A 25,425-nucleotide genomic window follows, 5' to 3' on the forward strand; every position below is an offset into this window, starting at 1 on the left:
TCAATATGGTTTGAAAAGGGTTTGAAAAATAAAATATACTGAAAATGTATCAAAAATAATAGGTAGTAATATTGTCATAGGTAGGATGATAGGTTGGTCATATATCATATATATTAGGTATGTTTATCATTACCTATGATCATTATTGAAAGTAAAACACGACTATAATTTCACTGGTTTTCTTCCATTTGTATGCCAGTACAGCTGTAGTGAAAATAAAAATAAATACATTCTTACAAACTTTCGTCATACGACAACAATAGTATTGGTATTCCTATGTTTGCTAGGTATGATTCGATTCGTCGCGGAAGAATTCCAACCATTACCCGCGGCCTTATCATTAAAACGGCTCGACAGAACACTGTGGGGTTTTAGTCGGTAAGAATCCGACATAACCCAAGGCTCCTTCCCCGGGGGCCGTGAGTATCTATGTAAGATAGTATGATTATAATAATTAGTGGCCTATGTCATAAACTGTGGCCCGTGGCTATGCTCTACAGGGACAGGCTGATTAAGCTTAAAATAATTATGCCCACAGACCAAATCTGCAATTTTTATGCTATTGCATAGCTTCTATCGCGGACCTTGAGAGCGAAAAAACCTCACGCTCCCCACTCCGACGGGCGGAGGTGTGGCTTGAAGGCATAGCATGCAATAGCTTTACCTCGGCAGTACCGAGTGCCACACGTCGTTTTTTGAAGTTATACTTCTTTTGGCGCGATGGAGAAAAATGATGAGAGTGAATTTTTACGAAGCGCGCGCACACCGACACCTAAATTTAACAGCATGAAGTTAGTTCTAGGTGGTATGAAAATTGATAACTATGTTCAAGTTGTACCTATATTCTAGTATTTTCTCCATACGCCAAAGAAGTATAACTTCTAATGCACATAAGTACACACACTTTTTTTTTTTCTTTTTGGCTATAGCTAATAAAATATAAGCTTACAACCAATTTTTTCATCATATTGCGTTCAATGTTGCCAGTTTCAGATGATTTACTTATAGTACAGGATACATCGCCCATTTTTGCAAGTGACTACAGACTATCAAGCTGATTTTCCGTTTGTAGCTTTATTTTGATGAGACACCGAATAATTTCGTGTACGAAACTCTCGATTGTGGTAGCTAACAGAGATAACAAGGATAACATTTTTTGATTTGATGGTTCTCAAATATTTATTACGCAATTTGTAGGACAATATGTCTGTTGAATTATATAAACATTAACTAAGTGAAAACAAAAAAATCAGCTTGTTAGTAATCATTTATGATGACCTCGTTATCGATACACTTTGGAAAGGGGGACTCTTTGAACAAACCATAGATTTTGTAGGACAAATATTTTTTCGAATAATTTAGGTAATTATCTTGAGATTGAACAAAAAAAAATTCATTCAGTTAGTAATAAATATTTGAGAACCATCAAATCAAAAATTTTTATCCTTGTTATCTCTGTTAGCTACCACAATCGAGACTTTCTTACACGAAATTATTGGGCGTCTCATCAAAATAAAGCTACAAACGGAAAATTAGCTTGATAGTAGTCACTTGCAAAAATGGGCGATGTATCCTGAACTATTACTAATAAAATTAAGATATCTCTTACCAAGACGCTACTCCTTTAGTCGCTGCTCTCTCTGGGAGACTGTTTTTGTAAGTTTTCTAATTTAAAAAGGGAAGACAAATCCAAAAAAAAACTAAAAATAATTAAAATCCTGCCAGCTGTTTTCTAGAACCTCATCTTAGTGGTGGTTTCAAATCAATTATCTCTATATTTTATTCTATTACGGCAGATAATTTACATTTTAGAATAATAGCCTTTGTCAAGTTCTATTTTTTACAGGACGAATGTCCGCGACATTACCAGCCATTTGATTGATTTTCAACAAACAAGCATGTGATCAGTTTTCATCAGAATCTGTGTTCGTGCTAGACATTGCATATTTTTTATCTCTACCGGGAATCGAACCCGGTCGGTCACACATTAATAACTAAACAAGGAGGCGTTAGCAATTATGAGTCAAGCAAATCTGCCAAATTATGAGCTTATAAAAAAGGATGTTGACTGCGAGGCTATGAATGATTATTTGCAAGCATGTTTGCAAATGATTAAAACAAATATCTTATAATAAGCTTTATTTAATTATGAGTTAACAAATATTTTCGTATTTTTGAAAACATGTTGTGACCTTAACTGAATATAAGTTGAATTGCATACGCAAACTTTACACGTAATGAAAAAAAAAAAATAAACACTGAGGATTGTTTCTATAATAATGAATATTTATTTTATACTTAACAATAAGAATTCAATTCAGTTTCAAAAGCATCATGTATTATAATACATAAAGTTAATAACTAGAGCTCAAAAATCCATCTCGTGCGTCCTCAAGCCGACTGAACTTACTTAGTAAGCGAAATTTTCCAAATTATCATTTTAATTAACTACACAGTACACCGGAGCCGAGCGCCGGCCGACGAGGTGGAGCTTCCATAAATATTACAATCTCTTCCCAGCGAAGTCGAAGTACGAAACGAAAATCGGTGCTTTTTACAGGGTCGCCCTCGTTGCGGGTTCGATCAGTCGTATTATGGAAAAATGTACACAAGCGAGCAATCCATAAGTAAAGAATAAAATTATTATATAACATTATATATATTTGTAAGATAAATATGCTACATCGAGGACTGAACCCGAATATCATGCGGTCGCGAGCTGTGGCGTGTCCGAGCGGATCACAACACGCCGCGAATCATCACCACTTTACACAACAATATACTTTAAAATTATTAACACACGCTGAATTTAAACTTGTGTTAAGAGATCACACTTTTATACCCAATCTAATTTGATTATTCTATCTAGCAAATAGAAAGTAACAATTAGGTACGACTATGGTATTCAATAAGATAATGTTTCATTATACTGTAATCTTAATCACTGTAATGATTGTACAATGAATATTATGATCTATCAACGAGGAGAATACTTTTGTTTACAATAATTCATCAATAAAAATTAAAAAAACTTAAATTGCATGATTAAAATTTATCATAGACGCGGCTACCGCTATCTATATTTTCTCTAAAAATATGAAACGACACAACAAGATGTTTTTACTTCAAAAAACACTATAACATTACTTAGCTGAAATGAAATTCCTAATGCGGAGATACGATTTTGTGATGACTATGATATATTCAGAAATATCCACAAAGATGCCAATGTAAAGAGCGGAACGCTTACACGTCGACAAATCGCACGTTTCCGTCGGTGATAAATGCAAGCGACACCTTAGAAACGACAATATTGACTTACAACAATCACCAAAGTATACTTTTGATATCATACAGAGCTCGCTCACATTCACCACGATACTGGACTAGTATCCCATCACTGATCCCCATAAAACCTTAATCGAATCGATTCTTTGCGATTTCTGTCCAAGCAAAAATATACAAACGTTTTTCCTAAGCTGTACAATTTTTACACAATATAGCGCCGCGGGCCGTGTGGCCATGACGTCGATTCAATATATTTTTTCCAAATATTTTTAAGTATTTTGCGTTCGGTTTCATGGCCACAGCGGGCGGCGGCGGGACTGTTGAATTCAGTCTATTACGCTCCATTAATCTAAAACTGGATTGATGTAATTCAGTCCTTAACCCGTGACGGGTCCTATGAACAGGCGGTTGTTCATAACTAAAACTCTGACTGTAGCGTCCTGCGTACAACCGCCTGTTCATAACGCGGCCAATGACTTTGAACGTCACCTGTAGCTGCTTACAAGTGAATGTTTCCAGTATAAAAAATATTTCTCTATGCCTTAAACATTTATAATTCGAATCGACACGACTCCGAGACAGGCAATAGAGACCAAAACCACAAAATAAAAAAAAAAAGTGAATCATTGATTGAGTTGCGTCATCGGCCATAGTTTGTGACATTTCTCTTGTTCAACGAATATTTGGATTGTGAATTATGCCGAGAGGAATAATTAGATGAGTGATAATTGAGACGTATATTACTGGAAATTTTACGTAGAATACGTTTATGATATTGGTTTTAGGGATATTTGAAGAATACTCAGTGAAAAAGTGTCTCAACTTTTCAGTGCGGAAGACGCAAAATGGCGCTTTTTTTCTTGTTTGTGAATAATGGATATTTGTTATTATTCATAGTGAAATACGTTGTGTTAAATGTGTGAAAATATAAGTGAATGTATTTGGCAATCGTGTAGTGATATGAAAACGTGAATATGATCATTTGATGACTCACCATTATCATGTAAGTGTTAGTATGTAAGCAATTAAAATTAAAACAAAAGAAAATCAATTTTTTATAATTTTATAGAAAAAATATATCGTCATGATTACATTTTTATGCTATAACTAGTTTCTTCCTCTTTCCAAAAATATATCATACATGGCATATAATTATAGAACAATAGGGTAAATAAAATTTTCAAACTCGGTAGTCATAAAAAAGCTAGATTTCGTAAACTACCTCGACATACTTGGGACACATAACATCTGTGCATAGGACGCGTCACGGGTTAAAGATAACAACGACGGCCATTCTTACACGATATTAAACATTTAGTACATAATATTTGGAACATTAGACACTGACCGAAGTTGCGATCCAATCGACTGAAATTTAACTCTATATGTAAATGATATCCAATCGTAAGGCCTACAAACTGAATTACAATACAAATTGACATGAGCCGAGGGTCTCGGTAGCAGTCAGCACAAGATGACATGTTTCAATCAGTCTTGTAGGAGTTGAATGCGACGGGGTTCACCGATTGAAACAAATTTATCATTTTAAACTATTGTAATGAATTTATACATAAATTATTGCACGCTATATATAAACATCCATTTTGAGTAATGATCGACGTATTATTCATACTCAGACCAACTTGTCATTCACAATCACACTGAATATTCCATTACATCTCGATAATTATTGCATGAAATTGCCTTTGACGTTCACTAAAACTAATTATTTAGGCATAAATACAGATAGGAAAGTAAGTGGCGGCGCTAGGAACGGAGCCGATTATGTTATTATGTATATGTATTTCGCACGAATTGAACTTATATAGACAATGACTAAATAAAATTACATCTACAATATGCATATCGCGTCGGTCGGTCGGCGCCCGCCCCTCCACACTTCATTGTACTGCAAATTGCGTCAGTAGCGTGAACGTGAATGATTTCCTACTACCTATGAACACGAGGGGATAGCTTAACAAAAATAAATAATACATTGAATAATGTAATGTAGAGTGAATATGCTTAATTCGCATTAGAATGAAATCGAATAATTTCAAATTATATCACAACCGGTGTGGAGGGGGGGGGGGGGGCCGCAGCGCCCGCGCCGGTACAATAGACACGAGTTCAACAACACACAAACTTATTATAGTCACGATATCATCTATGTTATGGTAATTTATTACTTATGTAACGTAACATTAAACACTGCATTCACAGAATTTATACTCAACTCATCGCAAGGGATCTCGAATGATCTGCATCTAAATGAAATGACGCGACATCTATCGTCACTATGTGCTACATGAGATGTTCGAATTTGTTCAGATGTTGGAATGGCTCTCATAGTTCGTGAGGTAAAAGCGATCTCGTGTCCCTAATGAAATCGAAATAAATAGAATCGTTGATTTCGGTGAAAATGAAAATAACTCGCTACGGACGGGAACACAAACATTTAAAACTGACAACCGCACCCGGGTACTTTTGCTATTTTGGGACTTGATACTATTGTATCCGTATGGTTAATACTTCTGTACAATTAAGGTGTTCTATTGACGGAATTGAACTAAAGAAATGAATTGTGAAACAAAATACCCCGATCGTATAAAAATTATGAAAATAAATTAAAATAAAATTAAGGCCACTTCAATAGTGTTCCTTTTCATTGACTAAGTTTTTTCATACTTGAGTATAAGAAAGTTTACGATAATTTTAACAGACGTATTAAAATATTGAGATATAATACAATAAGTGGTCGTTCAACCGGCAGACTGAACTAGCTGCCTTAAGTAGTTCGATTTAATAAATTTTGGTCTAAATTTATTTAAAGAGCATTATAAATTGCCAAAACGTATAACATTAACAATTTATTAATTAATATTATATGGCGAACATTGTAACTTGAAAGTTTTACTAAAATTCGATTTATTATTCTGTTTCCTCGTCATTTTTCCTACACATCACGTTAACATCAATGGTTACACATTGATTGAATAACGTATAAACAATTTTATCAAAAAAGAATAAATAAATAAGAATTTATAAAGTATTTTTGTGACGAAATGGAGATTTATATGAGTGACTGAATATCGCTGTTTGATGCATAAATAAGAATACCATTTAAACAAACTTTAAGTGGACAGTCTTGAGACAACAAAAATTGATATTTCAATACTCGACGTTTCCTTAGACGATGGCTTTAGCATAGTGAACAACACCTGATACATTAATTAAACCAATGTATATTTATTTAATATACAATAATTTAATATGAATGTTCGCGAATGTATAATATTACCAAAACTATTTCGTCTAATTAATGACATTTACATAAACACTTGAAGTTAAATGGACATTATATTTAAATACATTTCCATACGACATATAGATAGCTTCAGTAAATTTACAACTGTGAGACACCAAACAGATTCTATACCGAGCTAACAATTATATAATCCAATGATGTAATATGATCGAGGTATTCCGCGATCCGAATAGAATAACATGAACAATTAAAATAAAATCTATGATACAACAAATTTGGACAAAAAATCTATACAAACAAAAAAATTTGCTAAAAAAAAATTTAAAAAGTGTTTTCTATTCGGTTCGCATTATTCGGGGTCTGTATATGGGGGTCGATGCGTGTAGGCGCGGGTGTGTGTGTGTGTGTGCGGGTGTGTGTGTGGTGCGGTCACGTGGCACACACGCGTCACTTGTACGCGCGCGTCGCGCACTTCTTCTTTTTGCGCTTGAAGAAGCAACAGCATCTGGAATACACGGATTGTCTGCATGAAGATTTTATGGGTCTGCTTGTGATTACCTCTATAGCGGTTTATTGTAAACATAAGGGATGATTTTTAATTTTTAAAAAATATATATAATCATTTTAATGCTATGAAACGCAAAATTTAAATTGGGGGATATTAAATAAGCTAAAGCTACCGGCTTGATGTAAATCTAATTAATTTAATTTTTCTTATGTGCCCTGCCATACTACGACAAGCCTTTAACGGGAATCGAACCCAAAACCACGTGAATATATTGCTTACGCGTTTAAGATTAGAAATGCTTTATAATATAAGCAAAATCCTTATTTAAGAATAATTAACTGTGTTCCAAGTGTAAAAATGTAGCACTTGAGTACAGCAGAAAAGGGTCCTGTAAATAGTTTAATGTTTTACTTTTATATTTATAAAGTAATCCATCTCACGACAGTTAAAATTTTAATATACTTACTACTTATTCACAATTTAAATTGTTGAAAGCAACACAATAAAATTTAATTAATAAATAATAAAATAAAATAATCCAATGAAATAAAAATAACAAAATAAAATAAACACCTAAATACGAGTGCGGTATTCTAGCTCATTGATAGCAAGTGCACTTTAACCATTAAAAATATATTTATATAGCAACCAGATAAATCGAGCTTAATTAGCAAAATAAAATCGTTTACCATTTGAAGTCAAATTTGACTTAGCACCATATAAGATCTTCGTTGAAAATCTGACTCTTGATGAAAATTAAAATAAATGAAATGAAAGAAACGAGAAATAAACTAAAAAAATAATAATCGGCACAAGTCGTGAGTATGCACTGAAAAGATGACAATAAATAAGATCGCAACAATAAGTAAGAAGGTTAAGACTTAAGATGGATATAAAACTTATTTTTATCTATCTTCTTTCAACTTTTTCCAATAAATAATAAAGTTGTTGTCTATAACATACATTTTACAAATTCGTAAAACGTTTACGTTGGTCAATTGTAAAAATCGGTAATATTATATCCAAAGACTTCAAACTCTCGACTTGTGCCCGTAGCAAAGAGGTTTCAGCTGGTTTAAACGAACTACTGATTTTACATTACACCGGTACAACTTCACATTAATATTTAAAAATGTTACATTCTGTTTTCCTCTAAACAATGTCTATAAAATCATAAATTTTAGTTTTTATACCCCACTTCATCACAAAAACAATTTACTTGTAGCATTCTCATCCCACTAACCCCAAAAAATTCCATACAACCAAAACCTCCTTGCACTAAAAAAAAAGTAAAATAAAAAAAAAACAAAACTCAAACTGGTATGCATACAGTTGCAACACTGACTTGGTGTCGTCGACCACGTCCACCTCGTGGTGCGGCTGCGTGATCGGCGTGTTGCTGTGCCCCGCCGTCGGGTCGTCCGCGCCCAGCTCGCCGTTCGTTGAGCTTACCACCTGTGTGACACATTTTAGATTCAAATACATATTGCACTTTAGTGTTTTGTTGGTTTGATTTTACGCGGGTATTTAGAAAGACTTTTAACGGATTCTATACGCGTATGTGTAATAAACGTAAGATACAAATGTATGTATAGTAGTGCGTTCTTATTTTTCATTTTTATGCGAGTAATGTACATTTGGAAGACTTTTGAGAGATTTTCTAACGCGATTTATTCCACCACGCTCGCTGTAAAGTGTTCGAACTTCGAATCGTCTGGTTTGATAATATAATGAATAATCGCGTATACAATCTGTTTAAGCCTTTTATTTCTAATTGTTTACTAATCTAATCATAAAATACGATATGTTAGTTTATTTTTCTTTCAAAGTTACAGTTTCTTATATTCAAGATTCCCCATTATTGTTAACTAAAAAAAAATTGTTAACTAACTCTATCATGGGAAATTATAATGAACAATATTTGAATTTAAGCTCTGGCATTGTGAAGTAACACAACATATCACATGTGCATATTCAATCTGTGTTGTTTTAAAAAATGTACTTTGTACAGTGTATGCTTGTGTAAGTCGGGAAATAAATTTATAAAGGGAATATAGATACAACGCGATGTATATTTTATATTACATAATATACATAATATTATATAGATATAGTATAATCAGTTATCTAGAAAGTAATCAGATTTTTAGTATTGAAGAATAAGCTCAGTTCAAGCAAGCGTTATCAATCCAATAGATACATATTATTTTGATAATCACACGAAGCGGCATGTTTTATTAATTTTCGATAGTTAAGCGTCATGCAGACAAACAGAATATTTTCCGTAAATAACTGACCGTAGACACAGATCCGGGAAATTTCACATACCGAAAATGTTTATTCTTCAACAGCTAAAAATAAAAATACCAATTTTCAATATGTATAAATATAAAAGGTTCAGATTTAATGAAAATAAAAAAATATATTTCTTTGGACATTGTATAATTTATTAGGTATATAATATATAGGAATCTCTGTTTTTATTTATATCTGCCATTAATTGTACTGTGTATTTTTTATTATACAGGGTAGAAGGTTCCTGATTCATGCAGAAATTTATATTCAAGTTTTAGAAGTGTTTGTGATTTTAATAAATACATATTTTATTATTTAACAGTGAGCGTGTGATCCGTTGAGATTTTTTAAATAAATAACGGCGATGTGCATTGTATAATAAAGTTGTTGTTATCAAATTTTAATATTAAATTAGATTTATTTCTTGAAAATCATAAATTATTTTATTTTCACAGTAGAGTACATAAATCAAGCTTACAAAAATATCCGCTATTTTAAAGAACTCCAACATACCTTTAACGAAGTCTAGTTTAATAATTAAATATTTAGTTTAAAATAACATAAGACTACATCTAACTTGCACCGAACCATGGCATTAATGTAAATACATAAAATACATCTAAAAAATAGTTTTTACCACATTTTGAGCCTGTGCCACTTTTTGTAAAATAATTACGTTCTAATGGATAATTTATTCATTAAATTATCATCTAACCTGCACCGAACCGTGGCTGTCGGCGTTCGTCAAGTGGCCGTAGTGGCATATTTGGAGCTTGAGTCACTTTATTTATTGACTACGTTCTAACAAATAACTTTAAAGCATGATTTACGCTACACCGTGCCGGGAACTGCCATGTCGAAGCCGGGAAACCAATGATATATCCATACTCATTTCAACGCCGTGCCCCGTTTAGGCCCCGGCTGTGCCACCTTCATACTTCAGACATATATCACTTCATACAAAAAGTATACAATAATGATTGATCGAGCTCCGGAGGCGTAAGGTCCGTTCGCAACACGGTGTTGCGTCAAACAGCCTTAACTACGTATATTGTATACCGTTAACTATTATTTATATGAATAAATATTCATTAAACAATAATCTAACCTGCACCGAGCCATGGCGGTCGGCGGGCGTCAAGTGGCCCGTAGTGAGCGGGGTGGCCTTGCCGCTGTGCGGCCAGTTGCCTCCCGTGTTCGCTGTACCACTCGTGCCAGAGTCCTTAACAGCCCCCTGCAAACCGTACGCGGATTTTTTAACTATTATAAATCATTATTTATGCGTAGCTAATGTAACCATACGATATATTATTACTCTAAATAATGTATAACGCTAAAACGTACTGAGCATTACAGTTTTAAATAAACGAATGGCTTAAAATGAAGCTACAGTATTTCTATTATAGACTTATATATTCGATTATAAACTAACTTCTTAAGAAAACTATGAAATGTATTATAATTAAAATACCACACGTTATTAGAGTTTAAATTAATTGAGCAAACGAATTATTTACTTCCCTTGCGTATCCATTTTCTCAAAATTATTAAACAATTTAGAGGCGACTTGTCTTATTTGCTGCTTTATTATACAACAACAAACATATAAACTACATAGCGGCATTATAAAAACCACATAAATATAGAAAGAAAAACAAACAAGAATGGAAATATTAGCACAATGTAAACAATGGCAAACAAATCCATCTCCTATGATTTGTTCGTGTATTTAGTTAACATTGGACACCTAAAGCATACAGTTTGTAATGTTCATGATGTAGATTACACACAAGCATATCTGAAGGGAGGCACTGATATCTGAAGTATTGGAAATCCACACTGTTATAGACAACTAGCTATCCTACAAGCATGGGACAGAATTAGAGGGTGAAAAAACAATTATAACTTAGAACTAATGGAGATTATATCAAAACAATTAAACGTATAACATATAGAATACGAATTATAGTATTTTGTGCATGCTTCCATTTTAAACATCAATAGATAATAACATCGATCAAGGAAAGCATACTACAGCTGGCGGTAGCTCTAACACTGTTCTCTTATTTGTAGATTTAATAGAAAGAAACAAGCTTATCGTTTAATTTAAGTAAGAGAATCAACAACATCATTGAATAATAAAATACAAAATCATTCTAAACATTTTATTATAGTTCTATTACAGAATGAGTCGTAAAAATGATAAAAGATGATGTTTGATGTGTTATGTGATCATATTGTAAAATAAAAGAAGGTATAAATAATGACGTAAAATTTCAACGATTAAGTGATTAAATACATATTATTCTTTATTATTTAACCATAGACGTTTCGACATACCTACCGGTACATAAATAATAATGAATGATCGATTAAATTCGTTAATAAGTATGTGATATTTGTATACGTGACTTGGGAAAGATGATGTTTATAAGGGGCAAAGGTTGCTAGCTAAAACAAACTATATTCCAAACCTCTCCGGATATTAGCGCCGCCTCATCGTCCTCAAGCATACCAATCATATAATCACACAAATCATCCTGTACCGACAAAAAATTACTGTTAATACGCAGCGGAACTGTTATATTCATAGCAATAGAAGTAGTGCACTTTAGGAAAAGTTTGCGTTGCATTTTTTGCCCATAATTTAGAACTATAACAAATAATGACGGTTTAAATCCTGATATTTTTGTATTCATATGGATGTAAGTCTGTCCACACAAGGTCTAAAAATAATCCAATGCTAAAACTCTGCTCACTTATAGTATCCATTATATCGCTATTTGTAAAAATAAACTACGTTCCACATCTCAAAACAAAAATACAGTCTCGCAATCAAATATTAGTCTTTAGTCGTTCCGAATTAACTTTATCGATTTTGATGGTACTTAAATAAGTATGGATACGTTACAAACACTAACGGAATACCTACCAAGGCAAATGCAATGCTAAGAAGAAAGATATTCGAAAAGATACCGTACTTTAATCGACATAGCAACCCAAAAGGGTTTACGGGACTATGTAGCAATAATATATAATAGCTTTTCACCCCAGAATAATCTTACCTTGTGAAAGGGCTGATGTCTATCACGATTCGGAGATACAACTATCTCGTGTCCCGTCTGAATTGATCCCACTGGCGTAGACTGAAATTTACATTCCCGAAATAATTCACAAACAAAATAAACAAAAAGGAATCACGATTATCTACAATACCTCAAAATGTGTAATGGTTACAGTATATAATATAATGGATGATTTATGAATATGAAGGAAACAAATTAAATGATAAATAGTTTTTTTTAGTAGAAGTGCAGTATTAAGAACTAAATCGTATGACTTACATTTATGTTAATTTACACTACACTATTCATGTTATTATTTCTGTACCATGATTCAGCGAAAGTGCCGTTAATCTATTTTATCTTCGACGCCCATTTGCACAAATTTATTAATAAGCCGGTAGCTTTTAAACCAGGGTAATCTAAATCCGATAAAATAGTAACAAGTCAAAATGAATAAAATTGTGTGATTTCTGTGAACGAACTAATAAACGAACAATTTAGTGAAATTATTGGTGAATGGATAAATAATGTTCGACTGACCTTATCGGATTTATTTCTAACGACATTAGAAGGCGGTGCGTTCCGTAGTATTCGCATGACGTGCATATTCGATGGCTGCGTAAGCGTTAGCATGCGCATGCAACATTCACATGCCGTAAGCAGGGTATTGGACAAACATAAAATAACCCTTGTTAGTGTAAATATTTATATACAGGTTAGTTTGTACTGTAAAGCTTTCAAATTTAAGGTTTAATTGATAGGTTTTTAATGTGTATCTAATTGTGAACAATCGTATTGAATTAGTGTGGTGGTTCTAAGATGTATAAGTAGTGGATTTATGGAATAACCACAAATTAGATTACTGTAGTATTTTTGACAAACAATCTATTATAAGTGTTATCATGTTCATTTTCAGAATTCAGAAATATGTACAATAACAAACAAACAACACATTAAAACACAAAATAGAAATTATTTTTTATTTACGAATAGCAATAAATATATTAATCTACTAGTAGCAAGTTCAATCATTGTTAAAAAATAAAATAAAAATCATTTTTTTTCGTAACGTGCAGGAAATTGGAAAGCCGCAATTTATGTTACGTAAATAACATAGAATATTCAATTTCTAACACGTTACTTTTAAAGTAAAAAAAACATAAAATGAAAAACATGAATCACTGAAAAATTTTGCGTAACCTTACTTGCATTAGTAATATTTACATATTAGTGAAAATCTAGCAAATTATTAATATTTAATGATAATTAAAAATATTATTATTATATTATATACAAAAGTGAGCGTTGTTGGCACTAGGCAATAACTAAAATGCATATAAGAAAGTAAAGCATGAATTAAATTAATGTTAGTGTATAGATGAGGGGTAGATTTAAAAGTTACCAAAAATTTTGATTTTATGTATTTTTTTAAATCATTCCATCAAGTTTCTTTTTATCAGATTGCTATTTATTTTTTTATTCATAAAAATTGCATAATATTTTATCATAGAAACAAGTCTCCAAAACAAGTAAACTTCTATTCAATACATTTTGTAAAAATAAAAGGGTTATATTTATTCAGATCTACCGAATAATCGAGGAAAATAATATAGCTTCTAGATTGTTCTTTACAGTAAACATCATGGAACATGCGTCATATTTAATTCCAATTCTTCTTTGGCGTCATTTCACTCATGTACCTAAAAGAGCACATTATTAAATTGACGTTGCGTTGGTGTAAAATGGGTTTTGTTTTCTGAGTGTGTAAATGGCATAAGGAATAGGAAAATTGGGCGATCAAATAAACAAATTTAATTAGTTTTTACATAGACACAATTGAAGCCAAGAGCAGATGCATGTGCAATACAAAAATACAATAAAAAATGCAGCATTACATTTTCATAAATTAATGTCACTTTAACCACCCTGCACATTCTATAATAAGTATTTTTAGTACCTATGTAGGTTAATATTATTTTCTCATAATATAATATTTAAGTAGGTATTTAATATCTAAGAAAAGTACATTTCTGAGAGATAACAAAAACGATTCAGACTGTTTATCATTTCGAAATAAAATTTAAGCAAAATACCATACAAAAAAGAATCAATTCGTCCACAAAGTGTTATTCTTCTCTCTTTTATTGTGCTGGCAACACTGCATTTGCAGTGTTGAAAACGCACATTAAAATGTTCCTGTTCCAAGAGAATATTCAAACAAAGTTTCCAGCAACTATGATGATTAACTATTTTTCAATATGAATATGAGGCTTTAGTATTTTATAGTGTGCTATACAATATTTACCATGGATACGAGACTTGTGCCGGTTTTTGAATAGAGTATATGACGTTAATAATATCTCAAAACCATGCTTAAGCAGCATTACTTAAATTTTTTCAACATAACAGTTTCTGAATGGAGAATTGATATGATTAAGTTTTGAGAAAGCTTATGGAGCTACACAATGGGCAGCGTTGGCACGACAAATAATCGTCGATGTTTGCCGCCGCTACGGCGATAATGAAAAAAAAATCTACAATGACGGCCGATCATACATTAAGGCCCTCTACACTATCGTGATTGCTTCTACTAGACCAACGCTGAATATTATGTAGAGGCTCCATAAGCTTTCTCAAAGCTTAAGGCTCCACGCAGACAGAGAGCGTTCTGCGTTCCGCGTTCTTTGTGATGCGAAGGATCTATAGCGCAGCGCCGCGGTCTGACTGCGTTCGGTGTGATGAACGCAGAACGCTGTATGTCTGCGCGGAGCCTTATCATATCAATTCTCCATTCAGAAACCGGTCCGTAGTCCCATATCACCCCCAACCCGCAAGCTGTATACACACGCGCACATACCATAGTCTTGCCGGTCCAGTCGAACTCGCCGTCGTCCACGTATCCGCGGCGCTCGAACAGCTCGCGGAACATGCGCCGCAGCTGGTCGTAGTCCGGCGTCTCGAAGAAGTCCAGCCGCCGCACGTAGCGCAGGTACGTCGCCATCTCCTCCGGGTGGCCCTCGCAGAGCACCTGCAAGTTGTCGACCAACCAGTCAATATATGTATATAATATGTTTTTTTTTTTGTCGATAGGGAAGCGCTTGACCACAATCTCGCCTGATGTTAAGCTGAGATGTGGTCTAAGATGGTACGCGCTTCCCTTTTATTATTTTTTAGATTTCCATCCGCGTAGTCTTAAATTATATAGTAAAGTTGCCTGCCAGTTATATATGAAAATAGAAAGAAAACCAGTGCAGTTTATGATTTTCGCGGACAGACGCGTCGGACTTTCTACGAGCTTTCAGCCCATGCTTCGGCCCCGAAAATTCTTATGGGATTCTTATCTTCCACAGATAGGCCTATGTCTATCCTCCTAGTCATACACAAAATGAATAGCATAAAATCAATCCATTTCGATTTTGAAAGAAAAACAAAAACTTGATTACTATTATGAAAAATTTCATTGCATTCATTGCATTGCTGGAAACTTTTTGTAACCTCACATAAATTGGCATTCGACAGTTATAAAATCGATGAATCATTGATGGAACATGTTTGATTTTGGTGATCATATTATTTTGGGATTAAAAAAAGACTCATTCACAGTGATGTTCATACCATCGAAATGGAAAATACACTGAAAGATGGAGCTCAAATAAAATAAATTGATACTACAAACCTCAATAGGCGTCGCTCGTTTTGTATCACCGATTTTTTGGTATCTTTCTTTGAGAGTATCAGCTTTTAAACCCTGCCAGGGTAAGGAACCACGTAAAAAATACATAAACATATGACCGAGGGCTTCTAGGTCGTCGCGTCTTGATTGTTCTGAAATTATTACAATATGTATTTTATTACATTGGGATAATGACATGACTGAGGAAAACCCTCAAATGTATAACTTAAATATGTCTGTAATATTTTTACCAATGACTAGATCAAGTAAATGAGTTTGAGTATGTTACCTTTTCCTAAATGTGTATTTATTGACATGTATCTGGCGGTGCCGGTGAGTGACTTGTGCTCCCGGTATGGGATATGTTTGTTTGTCTCTAAGTCTATATATTCTTTGGCCAAACCGAAATCTGAAAATATAAAAGAAAGCATCGTTATTTACATTCCGATAAGTTTTGAATTTAAGGTGACTTTTTTTTCCTATTAGATATAATATTGTATTAAATTATATGGATTATTTGACCACTAAGGTATTACTTATACTGTATTCAAAATCATGTTAAATTACGACTGCAGAACCTTTTTTGTAACATCCTTTAAAAATGAAAGTTGTCAAGTGCTTTTCTACAAAAGTGGTGTATCTAAACTATAAAATACAACGACACAAATTAAAACGAGCTCTATTGTTGAAGAGCTGTTCAAGATAAATATCATATCTAGGCACTAATCTCGGCATATAACGTTTCGCGACACTTTTACTACTACGGCAGTGCGTATCATTTGCCCTGCTACTTATATTACACATATAAAATACATGTTACGCACAATTTTCAGCGGTTAAGACATTTCAACCGCAGACCTCGCCAATGCGCATATAATGTTACACTTGTATTTAATAGTTTACAATTAAAAACATATTAGCTTATCTGTTGTAAAAAAAATGATCGTTTTGTATCCGTTTTATGTGTCGTAAGTGGTTGCATGGGTTTTCCCTGTACAGTTATGATAACAGATGAAATTTATGAATCTGTTACCAAGACGTATATTTCTTGATATATTTGTTTATGCAGATTTTGTTACTACTAAAGGCATATTTTGAAATGGAAAATATTTAAGTATATGAAATGTCTTTGACGGTTATTGAAATTGAGAAAAATAAGAATAGAATAACTTGACCAACCCGATACTTTTATTGTGAGCGTCATTCCTAAATAATTAATACCTACAGTATTACTAGAATGACATCTGAGCAACAGAATGCTGTTTTTCAAATTCCCACTAAAGAACATTAAGGGCCCCATATGATGAATTACATAACAGGCAAGACACACGTTTATTATTCCCTGTTTGATCATGGAAACCATAAAAGCCATTGTATAAATCCTTATACATTTAATTACGCAAGAGGCATGCGTTTTAAATCTAAAGTTAGACACTAACTATTGCAAAGCCCATAACGAGATTACGAAGGTCAGGTTTGCAATCGATATGCGAAAAGTGTTATATAAAACCTAGGTGCTAGGTACGTGCTACCGAATGTTTACTTCAAGTGCAAAAAGTAACGCTACAATTTACAGTTAACCTATTGCTGTATATTTTATGAGGATAGTCATATAAAGTATACGCTATAAGCTTATTGAAAATGTACGAGTAAAAATATGAATTTATTAAAGAATTTACGTCGTGCTTCTAATCGCGTTGATAATATGGAAATGTTAAACATGCTAAGCTCTTTGAATATGACCGTTATATTCGAGAATAGTTTTCACGTAAATAAACTTCATAGACCATGTTAGTTAGTAGGGATTAATAATATGTTTATACGGTACGTTCTATTTTGATTTCGAAAGGTTTTTTACCTTTTAAATAATATATTTTTTAATTTTTATGCGAATAAAAAAAAACATAATGCAAAGGCAGTGCTTGCAAATTCGTTACTGCTTTAAATGGGAAAGGGATAAGGAAAGAACTAACAACTGAAATAAAGCACCAATTAAAATATATAAAATAAACTCACCAATGATGTGAATGATTTTTTCCCTTTTAGTTGCAGTTCTACCTATTAAAAAATTCTCCGGCTTCACATCGCGATATATTAGATGTCTTGTGTGGACATATTCGATACGATGTAACTGAAATTATAAGAAATAGGTTTAATTATAAATTATTATAAAATAGCTATCTATCTTAATTAATTTTTTACATATAGTTTCATTAATAAAATACCACCAATTTTTATAGGTAATTGACAAACAGACAGCTACACAGATTTAATATTAATGTTGTATGTTAACAAAAATAAAGGAGCACTTAATTTTGAACTTATAAAACTTATTATTATTATGACTACATACTTAATTATTACTTACAACATTGCTATAAGGTGTAGTATGGGAACAATAAACAAAATAATCTGTTATAGTGTTTATGAAACTATAATTACACTCTTATTTTATTTTTCGGTTTGTACACAAGTGCAATTGTATAATGTTGACATAACCCTAAATAAATATCCAAACGTTATAAAGAGGACGTATAAAAAGAGGACTCACATTCACACATTTGTTTGATTTTCATAAAAGAGGTTTAAACTTCAATATTGCAGATGCAACTGTAAATTTCACTGATAAGAAGATGCTAACATTGCTTAAATGTGACGATAAAAATAATTATTATCTTTAAACGAATGAGTTGCACAAAGGTGCGTTAAATGAATGGCGCAAAGATATAATATAGTTAAAAAAATTGCTTCTATGATACAAAAAAGTAATAACAATTAATGTACTCTTAAAAACTGTTTACTTCGGTCATTTTTATTATCTATGCATATGTCGTAGAACAAGGAGTGGGACAAACAAACACGTTAATTTTTTCTCTCATTCCTGTCCTTCTGAACGAACGCGATAATTCCCTTATTTACGGTGTATAATGTGGCAAGAATCATTTAAATAATTATACCCTTAGAGCGTCGAATGCCGCGTAACACTTCTTCATAAATACGGTCTATTATAAATACAACAAAACAGGATAATTGAATATAATTCAGTATCTACAATAACACTACTTATTTGTGATATCGTGCCATATATTTTTATTGTTTCGTAGTCATTATCATAATAATCTTTTTTTTACATTTCGATCCATTTATAGGTATAACAGTCATACTTTTCATTCAGAAACGTTTCAAAAATATGATTCTACATAAAACGTTATTTAAAGAACCCATGCGTAATGCATAATGCATTTCCCACAGGGATCCGAGAATCAGCTTAACAACAAGAGCGTTGTGCATTGCACTGAAGGATAAACGTGTATTGAACGTATTAGTACTAATTTGAGTGATTTCAAGTTTGCGATGAGTCGGCGTTACATATTGCACTTGTGTATGAACAGCAAATTATACTGTATTCAACATGAAAGTTCCGTAAGAGCGAACTAAATGTGAAGGCTCCAAATATTTAGGTGTCACGTAAATGACACTGAGTAAGGACAATTTAACCGGGCATTAATTGACTTGATTGTTTTTTGATTACCGATCCCATCATTTTAAATTGATTGCAGACAATTTCCATTATTAGTTCGACAGAGAGCATATCTGCTGATGTGAGTCAACTTACCAGCTGCATAGCGATCATCAAGACAGTCTTTAGAGAGAAACGACGGCCGCACAAGTCGAACAGATCTTCGAGCGACGGGCCCAGCAGCTCCATGACCAGCGCATTGTATTTACCGCACGGCCCGAAGTAGTACACCTCCGGGATACCTTCAGCTGTCGAAGGTGCTAAGGGCGCACGGGAAACGGGGCGGGGAGCGGAGGAGACGGTAACGTTTAGTACGCACACGGAGCATTGCTCTCGCTCGCAGTAACGACACAACACAGAAGCCGATTTATCGTCAGAAATGTCGCGAGAGCAATGCTTAAAAAATAAACATACAGGAGGGAAGGAGTGGGCAGACCGCGACAACGCCACGAGCACGGCGGTTGCCCTCGCGATGTAACTATTTAATGTTTATATCGGTTGCGGTGCTGTGTTACGGCTGTGCTACAACCACCTATCTACCGTATCGCTGCAGGCACTTACGAGCTGCATCGCAATCAAAAGGACTGTCTTGAGCCTGAACCTCCGGCCGCAGTGCACGAAGAGGTCCTCTAGAGAGGGCCCTAGCAACTCCATGACCATGGCGTTGTAGCGGCCGCCGCACGTGCCCAAGTAGTACACTTTCGGTATGCCCTCTGAGCAACGTTTATTCGTCAATACTCTTTATCGTTTATAATATAAAGGCTCATCTTTATTGGCTTATCTTACTAATGGTAGTGTAAAGCAATGTGAAACTATGATAGCCTTATTTTTTGTTGATAGTTAAAGACTGTGATTAAGTTCTTTACTGAATGAAACTACGAAGCGAATGAAGATTTCATTTGTGTAACAACAATTTTAATTTAAGAGCAAACATTATATAAAACTTGCGCGTTCTTTAAACCATTATTAGCATATTAATATATTGTGGCAATCTTAAGTCCACATAGGGATCAGCTGCTAACTCCTTGAATGGCTTTGGCGGCGGTGTAGTTGGAGAAAATTGTTTTATCAAGATAAGTATGTTTATCTATTTCAAAATAACCATATGACGTCACTATTCCTATAAGCGATAGCTTTTTTTGTTTATCTAAACTTTTATCTAAACTCTCATTTGATAGTTTCGTTTTTTTATATAATTAATTTTTATATACGTGTTTCGATTTAACAAAACTTTAGTTTATAAATAGCTCTACAGAAATCTCTTTCACCGGGCGGCGGCGAAATGAAAAAAGGAAAGACAAAAACTATAGAACACGTAACTCCGATAATCAATATGCAGCCAGCGTACTTACCATGAGTTCCTAGTAATTTGTAAAATCGGTACTCTAGATGTAATTGCGGAGCCTTTGACTTCATAGGCTCCATTTTAATCGCTACATGTTCATTGTTGTAGAGATTTTTTCCTGCGGAAGAAAACGATCGTCTTAATGCACGTCCTTGATTTTGATATGTTTTATTAGTGCTCGAGTGAATCAGTGAACGTTTCTCGATCCGCAATTAAGAAAATATTCATATAATGAGGTTAATAGACACGTTTAACTGTAACAATAGAATCGTCTAATATTCTAAAAATAGGTATACATTTTGCCCAATTTCATGGTCAGCGCTGTAAGAGATGTTCTCATTAAGAGTCTTGCTGGGAAAGAATTCGTATAAATGTTATCATCTGATAGAATCAACGTATTTTTATAAACCAGAGTATCAAAAATGCGTCCGGCTCTCGAGTGATCTTACTGAGAGCGATCATTAAAACAATATTATCAGACAAATGAATCACGTAATAAAAATATAGGTAATATAATTATTCCGGTGTTGACATCATAAAAATGCCATACGCCGTTCTAGATAGTGGAACAGATGGCTCGATATTGACGTAGTCTACGATAAATGTCTTAAGAACGTTGTGAACAGTCGCAAATCACAATAACAGAACGTTTGCGCTATTACAAACTACAAAGCTCTACAGCAAACTTGCAATGTAGATATTCTATAGAGATAGCGGGCCGGCGAAACACAATACCCTACTTATACTGTCCGTTACTAAAACGAAGAATTAAATACGTAAACCTAAAAATACTCATTCTAAGTTTCATTTTACTGGTAAAACCATACAAGGGATATTACAAATTAAAATGAAATGTTACAATTTCAATGAAATTGTGAACATATTTACGTGTAGTTTTTTTTTCAAATATTGATTTATTTAAGAAGTAGGCACTAAGAATAGAGAATTTCCATAAGCCAAATATATAATAATAATTGTACAATCTTCGGGTTGTAATATGTAAATGAATTTTGTGGTATTATCTGTCTATGACTTATTTAAAGGATATCGTATCGACCGTACCTATGTCTCTTAGCATTCAACGTAATCGGATCTCAACGGTTATCTTATCAGCTTTCGAATTAAATAAAACAATAACCGCACATCAAAGAACATGTTTCAGTTATCATTGTATGTATTACCTTTGTATAATAATTAATATTGTATCCTATTAAATTATTAATCTAAGACTTCCGTTTAAAAACGTTTGTATCTCTAATATGAGAGTATTGTGATACAGTTCAACCAGCTTTAATTATGTTTTCTATGAACTACGAGTTCATATAATCCATCGGATTTGTTTTGCTATCCTCCGAGTCCAATTTCCAATACTGGGAAGTAGCTCAAATATAGAGATTTTATTATTTGTGAAAATATGGTTGAAGGATAAAGTAATATTACACTACCGGATTACGAACGAGATATTAAAAGTTTCCAGATGGATTTTGTTGAGCAAACAAAAAGTTTCGACGTGATAGTAATTGATTAGAAAATATGATATCTGTCACGTGTTTTCGATTCTATAAATTATAAAGCTATAATTTTCTACGTTCGATTTCTAAGAACCGTATGAAAATCACTTTTCCAAGTACACAGAATCGATTTACAACTCGGCTGCAATCGAATAGACTTCTTCAAGAAAAAAATCGCTGAAGCGCGATATAGGCATTAGTAAGGTCATTGGCACTGACCGTATTATGCCGCTCTGAGTTGTGACTGTACCAAGACTGCTCCACTTGCGAGGTAATGGGGTCACTTAGGCTGCTACTTAATAGCTCCACTTTTGCATTTTATTGTTAATGAACACGATTTTGTTCAAATTGTTATGTCAACCAACCCCGCGCCATACTGGGCGGTTATTAGGTAACGTGTGAACTTGTTACGTTAGCACGTAATATGTTTAAGTGTTTAAGGGATATAAATAATGGTGTACAACTTCAGTACCAGCGATTTCTTTACGAACTTTGCATAGAAGTTTTTATCACAACGCGTACGGCGTAAGTCGTAACGTAGGCTATTAGGCTGTTGAGAAATTGAGAATTCGATGTATTGTCATTAAATTTTAAATAAACTATTTTACAAATATTAAATGAGACAATACTTACATTGAATTTTAGAATGTAGTTTAGATTCAGTTGCTTATCTATAATAGCATATTACCGTATAATCCTCATGATTGTAATAAACACAAAAATTCCATCTGATTATGAATAATGTTCTTGGAAGCATATGTAAGGCAAAGGAAGTAAAAGCTTCCGTATTATATTATGTACCACTAATGGAATTTCATATTACAGGTAATATCGATGAAAACTAAATAATACACGCGCTTTTAATAGCAAATATGTACTTACAGTCTCAAAGGGATTTGTATAAACGAGAACTTAATGCTTCAATACAGGGATAACATGAACTTTCATAAAAAAAAAACATCCGTTTGATAATATAACTTGCTAACACGTGTAGAATAAGGCAAAGAAGAAAATGCGTATTAAGATAGACCTACCATTCGTTTTGATAAATTATTATTGAAGAGAAATTTCTTTAGTCGCCTTGAGAGTAAAATTTCAAAGTCGCATCATGGCAATACCGTCACATCATGGAGAATATAGGTACCTAACTTAGAATCTTGCCATAGAAGTTTCACTTCAGACATGTGTGCTCGGCACACACGCTCTTTTTTATTTTGGTTGAAGCTTAGGAGACGTAACAATCTATGACAATAAAATCTAATGTGAGCAGGGATTTATTTACAGGTAAGTTTTAAACAAACTAGTAACAATAAACTACAGTCTACACTAACAAACATCGAATGGATCGACAACCATTATTAGTGGCAGAAGTGTGAGGATCGGGGAACCTTGTGTATTGAGTACAGAAGCGAGGAGAAATTAAACTGTTACACAAGACACTAAACATTTATAAAATGCCAGCAAAGCCGAAACGTCTCCGAAAGATTAGGACTAAAAATCATCAAAAATGATTTTAGAACTTCTGATGATTGTGGATAATACTGTTATAATATGTATTGTCAAAATAATGTTATGAAAATTAATTAGAAGGTTTTGCGGTGAGTAACTTATTACCTATATAAATTTACAGTTTCCAGCATAATCGTAAAGCATAGAATATTTGAATTAGTTTACTCTCAGAAAACATTTGTATAATGTTTTCATTCATAAAACCTATTGAATGCTGTGAATATTAAATCGTACGACGATCACTACGAAAGACGCAAAAGCCATTAAAATAGCACTAGTATTGATTTATTTGTATTCATTGTTATTCTTATGAAACAAAGTATCTACGGATTAAGAGTGGGCATAAAGGCAGAGAATTTCTAAAGTTATGGGCCCCGCCCTAGCGCGCCATGCCGCGCGCAATCTTTCTTCCATCATACACTCCGCACCCGGCTCATCGTACTTACGTAAAGTTCATCGGACGCTAAATTAAACACAATATTCTTCGCTCGTTCTACGCGTATTTTCGGTAGTTAGTATATTAATGAAATAATTATATAAAACAGTGAAGTTGAAATCATGGCAAATTATGTAATATGATAATTTATTATTATTTTTTATTTATAATTATTGATGATAATCTATACGTATATAATAAAACAGTAAAAAAGTGTAAGTATGTATGTAATATATTCAAAAAAACAATATTAGGGAAACAGTATAGAGCACGAATCCGTAAAAAAATTCTGCCTGTGTGTTTATGTCTGTTTGTTTGTATGATTTGAATGAATGTTATATTGTTGTGTTTATATTATATTTATTATATACTAGCTTTCCGCCCGCGGCATCGCCCGCGCAGTCAAAGAAAAACCCGCATAATTCCCGTTCCCGTGGGATTTCCGGGATAAAACCTATCCTATGTCCTTTCTCGGGTATCAAAATATCTGATTGAGTAACAGACAGACAGACAGAATTACTTTCACATTTACAATATTAGTACAACATTAGTATAATATTAGTACAAGGTAAATTAGCTTGGAGAAATATTTGCATATCTAGTGGTGTGTATGTCGTGGTCATATTGTAGATTTGCTCATTTCATGAAATGGCCAACATAGTTTGGTCAGATCGTTAAATCGTCAACGTTTCACGATTTGGTCATCGACATTTGGCCAGAACGTATAAAATATAGGTTAGGTTAGACTTTAATAAACAACGCACGAGCCGAGCGAGCAAAGCGAGCGTGCCGCGGCAGCGGCCGGCGAGTGCCAGAAGCGAATCGCTTTAACAAAAATGGTCGAATTTCGTGAAATGGCCATCCACGTTTGGCCAGATCGACGATCTGGCCAAATGTGGATGACCAAATCGTGAAACGTTGGCGATTTAACGATCTGGCCAAACTAAATTGGCCATTTCATGAAATGAGCAAATCTACGATATGGCCACGACATGTATATTACTCAG

At 33.5% G+C, this 25,425-nt stretch overlaps 1 protein-coding gene across 20 annotated transcripts in view; it reads right to left on the reverse strand.

Moving 5' to 3' along the window:
* Window positions 1-6,634: 6,634 nt before the first annotated feature.
* Window positions 6,635-25,425, reverse strand: part of LOC123698766 (casein kinase I) — a 30,467-nt gene continuing 11,676 nt past the window's right edge. For 12 of the 20 annotated variants that reach the window (XM_045645534.1, XM_045645532.1, XM_045645531.1 and 9 more), the window contains 12 exons: window positions 20,970-21,080; window positions 19,714-19,877; window positions 18,114-18,228; window positions 16,387-16,506; window positions 16,101-16,249; window positions 15,282-15,452; window positions 12,965-13,039; window positions 12,425-12,505; window positions 11,834-11,899; window positions 10,468-10,593; window positions 8,395-8,519; window positions 6,635-7,079 (listed from right to left, as the gene is read on the reverse strand). In XM_045645534.1, coding sequence (XP_045501490.1) covers window positions 7,004-7,079; window positions 8,395-8,519; window positions 10,468-10,593; window positions 11,834-11,899; window positions 12,425-12,505; window positions 12,965-13,039; window positions 15,282-15,452; window positions 16,101-16,249; window positions 16,387-16,506; window positions 18,114-18,228; window positions 19,714-19,877; window positions 20,970-21,080 — 1,379 coding nt within the window. In that variant the 3' untranslated portion in view covers window positions 6,635-7,003. The remainder of the gene's footprint in view (window positions 7,080-8,394; window positions 8,520-10,467; window positions 10,594-11,833; window positions 11,900-12,424; window positions 12,506-12,964; window positions 13,040-15,281; window positions 15,453-16,100; window positions 16,250-16,386; window positions 16,507-18,113; window positions 18,229-19,713; window positions 19,878-20,969; window positions 21,081-25,425) is intronic. The other 8 variants (XM_045645542.1, XM_045645539.1, XM_045645540.1 and 5 more) reach the window with 8 other exon arrangements.

The sequence above is a fragment of the Colias croceus genome, chromosome 16 (assembly GCF_905220415.1).
Source record: "Colias croceus chromosome 16, ilColCroc2.1".
NCBI classification, from domain to species: Eukaryota; Metazoa; Arthropoda; class Insecta; order Lepidoptera; family Pieridae; genus Colias; species Colias croceus.